At 44.8% G+C, this 9,172-nt stretch overlaps 1 protein-coding gene across 1 annotated transcript in view; it reads left to right on the forward strand.

Moving 5' to 3' along the window:
- LOC141011971 (protocadherin-16-like) overlaps positions 1-8,833 on the forward strand; it is a 75,793-nt gene extending 66,960 nt beyond the window's left edge. The window contains exons 10-20 of the mRNA XM_073485338.1: positions 810-1,049; positions 1,864-1,989; positions 2,149-2,358; positions 2,458-3,324; positions 3,429-3,542; positions 3,626-3,837; positions 4,137-4,288; positions 4,789-4,919; positions 5,195-5,481; positions 5,610-5,751; positions 6,246-8,833. Coding sequence (XP_073341439.1) covers positions 810-1,049; positions 1,864-1,989; positions 2,149-2,358; positions 2,458-3,324; positions 3,429-3,542; positions 3,626-3,837; positions 4,137-4,288; positions 4,789-4,919; positions 5,195-5,481; positions 5,610-5,751; positions 6,246-8,833 — 5,069 coding nt within the window. The remainder of the gene's footprint in view (positions 1-809; positions 1,050-1,863; positions 1,990-2,148; positions 2,359-2,457; positions 3,325-3,428; positions 3,543-3,625; positions 3,838-4,136; positions 4,289-4,788; positions 4,920-5,194; positions 5,482-5,609; positions 5,752-6,245) is intronic.
- Positions 8,834-9,172: the final 339 nt, after the last annotated feature.

Raw genomic sequence — 9,172 nt, forward strand, 5'->3', positions numbered from 1 at the left:
AGTGTTGGCGCCACAAACCTCACTTAGGCTTAAGATGTTGGAATTGAAAACATCCAAAATAAAACGTTCCCCTGTTTCCCACTGTCTTTTTTCTGCCCATGTGTTATCAGTGACCAGGGATACAGCAGGATCACAGTGGAGTCAAATTTGGTGAAAATATTTCAGCCTGTAATTCCTACCAGATTAGAGGCTTAGGGGCAAGTTATCTCAGTCCTAGCGAGATACAAACATGCTCACAAGAAGTTAAAACCATAACAGCCCTGGTCTTCTCTTTCTTTAACAGTTGCAGCTCATTTTAAAGCATGAAATTGAAATTGAATCAATGCAAGCTCTACCCTCTTAGGGCAGGATAATGAAAAGGCAAGGGTGCCCCTAATTTCTACGGAGCACGGCAGGCCTGGCTGTTGCGTGTCTAGAGTGTGTGTTTACAGCTTTTTTTTCGATGGCTGCGGCATTCTCAAATGGAAAATCTCGTAAACTGTGGCCAGACCGTTGGGCTGTTACAGCGGTGGTGGTGGTGGTAGCACTCAGGTAGGCAGAGCTGTGTGTGGAGAAGATTAGCTCTGATTTGGCCCTCACACGGCAACTTTTCACACTTGCTTTTTAAATCACTCAACTACACACAACCATGGAAAGTGGCATGTTTTATTGCCTTTGATAGCATGCTTTCATACTGTAGTTGTCGTGTGTAACTGCCTCTGTGAAACGGTCTGTAATAAAGTACACCCACCCACCAACACACACACACACACACATACACATACAGGAAATCTCTCCTCACATTTCACCCCTGATTCATCTCTCCACAGGCTCTCTGTCTATTTTCAAACCTTTGGACCGTGAGGAGCAGGACATCTTTAACCTCACAATAATCGCTGAGGATCATGGGATACCCCAGCACTCGTCCAGCCAGCTGCTGTGTGTCCATGTGATTGATGTTAACGATGAGGTGCCCTGGTTTGAGGAGAGCCAGTACGAAGCTGAGATCTCTGAGAACCAGCCGCCAGGAACTAGTGTGTTGACAGTGTCCGCCTCTGATCTGGACCAAGGTGAGCTACTGCAGCTTTGGTACATGTAATAGTATTTTTTTATTCAACATGGTCCCAGTGAGAATTGATTTGGTAATATGCAGGTCAGAATGGGGTTAAAGGTTAAAACTGAAATTTGGTTGGAAAGATTATGTTTTAGAAAGTTACACATTGTTTTACATCATTTGAATGACTTTATCTTGATAAGAGGTCCTCACTACATGTTGAAATATAAACATAGAAATGCTTATCATATGTAGTAACATGTAACCTAAAAAAACAGTCAACCAAATTTAGCCTGGTTTTAACCATGACATGCTCTATGCACATGTGTGTGTGTATTTTCCATCAATGGTTATCAAATTGTGCTGCTGAAGCATTTAAGGCAACCGAAAATGCCTGTAATGCTTCTCAGCTGTCATGTGCTGACTACGTATTCAAATTACATTAACAGTTGTTTTTAATTGAGGACTACACAGTAGGGTGGGGGTGGGGAGTGCATTCCCCTGGACTTAGTCAGAAGCACATAAAACAGAAGGATTATAAACTTTCTCTCCAAAGGCAATCAGTGAAGCAAACAGGTGAGGTTGCCAGACTCCTTTCAGCTAGCACGCAATCTGGCATCCAGACACCTGAGGGAGGGCCATCACTGCCAAATGCTTAGACAGCAAAATTAATGACAAACAAACAAATAAGCATACAAGCTATTAACAAGAATATCCAAATGCCTTCTAAATGTTGTTTTTGTTGAATGTTTACAGGTCAAAGACTGTAACTTTCTAAGCTTACAATCCATTATTGAATTATAACATGGTCATGGTGTGTTACTCTGCAGGAATCAATGGGCAGGTGACGTATGGTAGTATCTCAGAGGAGGGTTTCAGCATCAACCCAGTTACAGGTGTAATAAGGACCACTAAGTCACTGGACAAGGAGCGCCAGGAGTACTACACTGTGACAGGTACTGTCCTCTGAATGTCCTACACTAACACAGATAAAACAGACTGTTCTGATATACACAATATTAAGAGTTACCTCCTGAATTTCAAATGTTTCATGTTAACCATCTCTTAACACACTAATGTGGTTGTCTCTGGGGTTTTTTCTTACATTTTGACAGTTTTTGCAAAAGATGGAGGCCTTCCCCCCAATTATGCCAGAGCCACAGTGAGGATCAGAGTGCTTGATGAGAATGACAACCCCCCTTTCTTTGGACGTCTCTACTATAGTATAGAGGTGCCAGAAAACCTAGAGGCAATGCCTCTGTTCACTCTGAGAGCCACTGACCAGGATGCAGGAGATAATGGGGAGATTAACTACAAAATTACAGGTGAGAATTTGTTTTGTTGTACCATTCAGTTTCAACTCCACAGCTCCCATGACTTTGCATTTTTCTATCTTTTTACAACCATTTTTGCTCTCTTATCAGCTGGGGATTCATCTGGAGACTTCCGCTTGGACAGACACTCAGGTGTACTTTCCACTTCAAGGCCTCTGGATCGGGAGAAGAGGCCTGGGTACACGCTAACAGTCACAGCTCAGGACCAGGGCCAACCCCCCCTCAGCAGCACCGCGACAGTTGAGGTGACCATTATGGACATCAACGATCACAGCCCCCAATTTGAGAGCAGCAGCTACACTGCAGACGTTTCAGAAGATGTTCCCATGGGCTCACTGGTCCTGGAGGTGAAAGCCATTGATCTGGACCAGGGCCCCAACAGCAAGGTGGTGTACTATCTGAGCAGTGGCTCCCAGAGCATGTTCATCATAGACCAGAACACAGGTCGCATTATCACAGCAGCACCCCTAGACAGAGAGCGGACCGCCTCTTACACCTTTGAGGTGTGTGCCACTGACTCTTCCCCTGTAAACCCTCGTAACTCCACCGCTCAGGTGACCATCTACATTCAGGATGTGAATGACAACGCTCCCTTCTTCATTCAGGACCCACTTATTGTGAACATCTCTGCCAGCAGTGTGTCCAGCCGTCGAGTGCTGGCCACCATGAGGGCAGAGGACAAGGACTTTGGGGCTAATGGCTCTGTGTTTTATCGTTTTGCCAACCCTGTGAGGGGCTTTGCTATCAACTCACTGACTGGAGACATCCAGGCCACAGAGAAGCTGCAGACTCTTACCCAAAGCCAAAGGACTTTGATAGTTCAGGCTATGGACCAGGGCAACCCGGCTCAGTCTTCCCTGGGGGTGGTTATCATTTATATTAGGGAACAGAGCTACAGGGGGATTCGCTTCTCCCGCACGGCACGAGATGTCAGTCTGCAGGAGAATGCCGTTAAAGGTTTGAGTGATATACATTTCTAACCTTTACTTGAAAATTGGTGAATGTATAAAATGATTAGTAGAAGTAAAATGTTTCAACAGTTTGTGTTCCTCTTCTTACAGGCACAGTAGTAACACAAACTCAGGCCCAGTACCCTGATGGCTCCCAGACAGGCATCAGCTACAGTCTTTTCAGTGGAAACAGAATGCAATCCTTTGGAATAAACCCCATTACTGGTAAGTGCAGACATGGCAGCATCCACTACAAAACGATGTTTTCCAAATCTACAGTGTGACTCACTGTTATTTTTGTGAATTAGGTGAAATATGGGTCCAGAAATCTGAAGGACTAGACTTCGAGGAGACGCCGAAACTCCGCCTTGTGGTGAAAGCTGAGACGGCATCCTCCAGCTCTTACATGGCTGTCAACTTAATCCTGCAGGACGTCAATGACAACTTGCCACGATTCCAACTCCAGAACTATGTAGCCTACATTAGAGAGGCACAAGGCTACGATTTCCCCATCATCCAGGTGCGGTAGCCTGTTCCCCACACATGTATTATGGTTGGCTGTTGTTTAAGTGTGAAGCTGTAGAGTAAAAAAAGAACTCAAGCTCAGAAATCTGGATAGTTTTAGCACTATGGAGAAATGAATGAGTGTCCTCAGTGTCCAAAATGAAAATACTACAGAATCATTTGTGCCATGGAGCCCATTTTTATGAACTCCTGACTTCCAAGTCCAATATTGCTCACTAGTTCATGTTACACTGAAACAGCCTTTGCATATATTTCTATATTTTTATATCCCTAATTGGGTGATCATTTCCTCAGGTTGCTGCAGATGACCTGGACCAGGGTCAAAATGGCCAGGTGACCTACTCTATCAGGTCATCATCCATGAGTGGCTTGTTTAAGATAGACCCACTGACCGGCAGCATCACCACTGCAGCCATAATGGACCGAGAGATCTGGACGCAAACAAAGTGAGCTTTGCTCATTTGCTCTCTTTTTTCTCTTTGTCTGTAATCACTTCCTGCCATGTGGTTCTTCTCAGCTCTTCCCTGCCCTCAACGCATCCTTGTTTAATGTTTGTTATAAGTGTGATAATGTTCATTTCCCTACACAAATATCCTTTGTTTGAAGGTTAAAGCTCATTTTTGTGCACATTTTCATTAGAAATTCTCAGATTTTTTTAAAAAACGTAGTAGATCAGTTTAAACTTTCAACTCAACTGCCTCTTATAACAAGGACTGCTCAGAAAATTGTTGTCAAAGTTATTGAATTGATTTTTCCAATCAATTTTTTACATTGAAAATGATATTACAAATTCCAGATTTTTTTTAAAAGAGAGCACTATTATTGTAAAAAAGTTTCCAATGCTCATTTTAAAACAAAACAAAAAAAAGTTGATCTTGCTGGCAGGTGAAACTTTACACAACAAGGTTAAAAGTTCATACATTGACCATTAATCTTGTGGTACCAGGCTTGTTGTTACGGCAACAGATCGAGGAACCCCGCGGCTGGCTGGCTCTGCCACCCTCACTGTGATCATCATCGACCTCAACGACAACAGCCCCATGATTCCTCTGCCTCGGGAGATCCGAGTGCCTGAGGGTAAGTCGGCATCACAGTTGAAGTTGGCCCAGTGATCTTATCATAAAGCCTCACATCACACTCGCTGGCAGCTCACTCAACGTGGCTCAGTGAGAAAAGTCTGAACCTATTATGAAACAAGCTATTGCCAAGTTCCTCTGTTCATTTCCTGTCTGTTAGATCAAGGCTTTCCAGGGCAGGATATTTCTTAATAAAGAGAAAAAATTGGAATTTATTTTCTTTAGCAGCAACCTAAATGTCTGCTCTTCTTCTCCTGCCTCCCCACACACATACAGATACTCTGATTGGCACAGTTATCACCCAGGTAACAGGAAATGATGTGGACTCAGGGCCAGCCCTCTCCTATACACTTCACCTGGATATAAACAGCCAAGGCATGTTTGGGATTCATCGTTATGGAGGAGGAGTGTCTCTGACTGGCCCTCTGGACTATGAGGAAAGGACGTGGTACACTCTGACCGTCCGCTCATCCGACTCTAAGCATCAAAGCGAGGCCAACCTCACTGTGCTGGTGGATGATGTGAATGATAATGCCCCCACTTTTACTCAAGACTTGTATCAGGTACAGATACCTTCACACATCTGTCTTCACACCAGCATTTAGCACCACATTTTAGAGAGTTAGCATGTAAATAGTTGAACTGTAATGGATATACAGTTTATATATCTATATTATGTGTTTCTCATTAGGTGACTGTCTCAGAGCACCTCCCAGCAGGCAGTGCTCTCATCACACTAACAGCCACTGACTGTGACTCTGGGGAGAATGGGAAGATTACCTACAGAGTAATGTCATCAACCAAGGGCGTCTTCTACATTGACCCAAGCAACGGTAAGGTTACTGTGAGAACATTTATGATTGTTTCTAACTGTTTTCCACCCAGAGCTCAGCTTAATTACCCTTAATAAAAATGTTATCCCCTAAGGCTCTTCTTGGATGCACATTTGGGGTTTGGACATATTTGCAGCAGGCATTGCAATCATTTTGTTCATTAAAAGACATTCAAAGTCAGATTTAATGTTATTTACCTCAGATGTTGTGCTTGAGATAGCATCTAAAAATAAGTGTGTTATAAAATAGGACTCTTTTTGCCTCAAGTTATTCTGCGTGCTGTTGTCAAATGCAATTATTTTGCTTCAAATAGTTTTCCTTTCAACAGCATGTGTCCAAACATGCTACAGTGTTTACAAAAAATAATTGTAATTAAATTATTTATTTGAATCATCCATTGTTACTTTAATTGTGAAACCACAATATGTAATGAACAACAAAAGATTGAAATTAAGTTGCTCTGTTTATGACCATGTTTTGTGTTAACCTCACAGGTACTCTGTTCGTCAACCAAAGAACCGAGTTTGATTTTGAGAATCCCTCCATCCTTGTGATAGTTGAGGCACGGGACCAGGGCACTCCATCCCTTTCATCCATTGCCACTGTCCGGGTACAAGTGTCTGATGTCAACGACAACGCCCCCATCTTCCACCAGTCAGAATACAGAGCCACTTTGTCTGAAGATGGGCTTCCAGGATCAACTGTTCTGACCTTAGAAGCTGTGGACGGAGATCTGTCCCGGGACAACTGTGGTTTTGATTTTGCTATTGCCAGTGGCAACTCAGGTAATACCTTCCAGATTGAGAGTAGTGTGCGCTTCTTGGAGGGGCAGGGCTTCCAGACAGTCGGCAGCCTGATCCTGGTGGAGGAGCTGGACTTTGAAGCAGTGCCAAGTTATAACTTGACTGTTGTGGTATCAGATCGTGGAATCCCTCAGCGGAGCTCCAGCGTGCCTATCCTCATCAGTGTTACAGATGCCAATGACAACCCTCCAGCTTTCAGCCGAGCAGAGTATAGTGTGGCATTGAGTGAGGGTGCTGCAGCAGGGACAGAGATTTTGCATCTATCTGCCACAGATCCAGACTCTGCTCCCAATGGAGAGGTGCAGTACTCCATAAGCTCAGGGGACGAGACAGGCCTTTTCCAAGTAGACCAGTGGACTGGAGCCTTGAGGCTTCAGAGACCTCTGGACAACGAGAGACAGTCGTCCCATATGATTGTTGTCCAGGCTACTGACGGTCAAGTGCACTACGCTTTGGCCCCAGTCAGTATCGAGGTGAAGGACATCAACGATAACCAGCCCTTCTTTCCCCTCAAACTATTAACTGCTAGCATCAGGGAAAACCAACCCCAGAATGCCTTAGTCACCATGCTGCATGCAATCGACCATGACAGAGGTGTTTTTGGACAGTTAAGATACTACATGTTAGACTCTAAAGAGGGAAAAGAGGCCTTCCTCATCAATCAAACTTCAGGAGAAGTACGAACTCACGCCACTTTTGACTTTGAGAAGGTAAACTCCTTCCATTTTGTGGCTGTTGCCTTGGATGCTGGCAACTATTCTGCAACTGTAACAGTGCAGGTTTATGTTACAGGGGAGGATGAATATGATCCTGTTTTCACCTCCTCGGAGTTCTCGTTTGAAGTGCCTGAAGGAGCAAAGAAGGGTCAGATTATTGGAAAAGTGCAAGCCAGAGATGAGGATGGAGGTGTGGACGGCATTGTCCTCTACTCCCTAGCAGACAGTTCGCCTTATTTTGAAGTAAATAAATCAACAGGAGCAATTTCCTTAAAGATGGACAGCTACAGTAGACATGAGAGTCGGTCTAAAAGAGAGGTGCGTCTAATGACACTGGATGTCACTGCTCACAGTCCTCTGGAGACGTCCCGCAGAGCAGTGGCCAAAGTTACTGTAGATGTGACCCACACATCTTTTGGTCTCAACACAGACATGAATATGCTGCTTGTCAGTGTCATTGCAGTTTCACTTGGGACCATAGTCATACTTATAATAATTGCTGTGGCACTATTTTTCATTAAATTAAGACGTCACAAGAAGGAGAAAAAAGGGCATGGACGAACACCAGCGCCAGGCACCATGCTGCACAAGTTTGAGGAAACAAAAATTGCTGCAAATGAAATGATTTACCATCAGGCCCTTCCTGGATACACAGCTGATCAGGGTGGCAGCAGTGGGGGTCCATACACTCGCGGAGGATCCCTGGATCCCTCCCACTCCAGTGGCCGTGGCTCGGCAGAGGCAGAGGCAGCAGAGGATGATGAGATCAGAATGATTAATGAATACCCTCGAGTGTCAAGTATCTCCTCCTCCATGCAGGAGCGCATCTCTGCCCGAGGACCAGACTCTGGGATCCAGCAGGATGCAGATCAGCTATCAGACGTGTCCTGTGAGCCTTCCATAGATTGGTTCAGAGGGAAGAAACTGGGCAGTGTGAGTGGTACTTTATTAGCTGGCCAGGTGCCAGTCTACAGGGATGAAGGGGGTGGGTATGTGGGTGTGGGACGAGGACTCAGCATCTCCCACCCTAAAGATTATACTTTCCCAGAGAGTGGAAAGCCTGCTGTGGACGGCTCCCTGACAGCCATTGTGGCCAGTGATGAGGAGCTGAGGGGCAGCTATAACTGGGACTATCTGCTAAACTGGTGTCCCCAGTTCCAACCCTTAGCTAACGTTTTTACTGAAATAGCACGTTTAAAAGATGAAACGGCTCCTCCTCATCCTCGCAGATCATTTCACCACAAGGCAAAGGCCGAGTCAAGAATCGACCCCCCACCTCTCATAACTTCTGTTGCCCACCCTGGGGCCAAAACTGTACCTCCAAAGCCTGCCGTTGGGAGGACATTCCCCCACTTGGCTTCTTTAAGAAGATCTCCTCTCAGTGCTGAGGGATCCATCTCCTCAGTCGCCATGTCTCCTAGTTTCTCCCCCTCTCTCTCACCGCTGGCAGCACGTTCCCCCGCAATCACACCCTTTAGTGTCTCCCAGGGCCCCTCTGCATCAATGATCAGCACAACTGAACACAACTTGGAACACATTGAGGAGGCAGAGCTGAGGATTTAAATTCTATAGTCAAAGAGTGAATCAAAACTGAGTCATTGCTGTCCCAGACTTGTTCTACTGTATGACCACAGGGGCTGCAACCTAAAATGAGTCAACACTTTTCTCTTTTCTGTTCTCTTTCTGAAGAGAAGAAGGACACAAAGTCAAAATAGCTGAATTGATTGTGGTGCTTACTGAAGAAAAACTGAACTACATGACTAACAGGCCAAAATGGACTATGCCTTTTTATGTGTGTGTGTGTTTGTGAAAGAAACTCCTTATTCTGTTGATCAGTGTTAATTTGCACATTCAAATGGAGATTCATACATGATGTCAATATTTTGTACAAAAGCATTGTCT

The sequence above is a fragment of the Pagrus major genome, chromosome 2 (genome assembly GCF_040436345.1).
Source record: "Pagrus major chromosome 2, Pma_NU_1.0".
Lineage (NCBI taxonomy): Eukaryota > Metazoa > Chordata > Actinopteri > Spariformes > Sparidae > Pagrus > Pagrus major.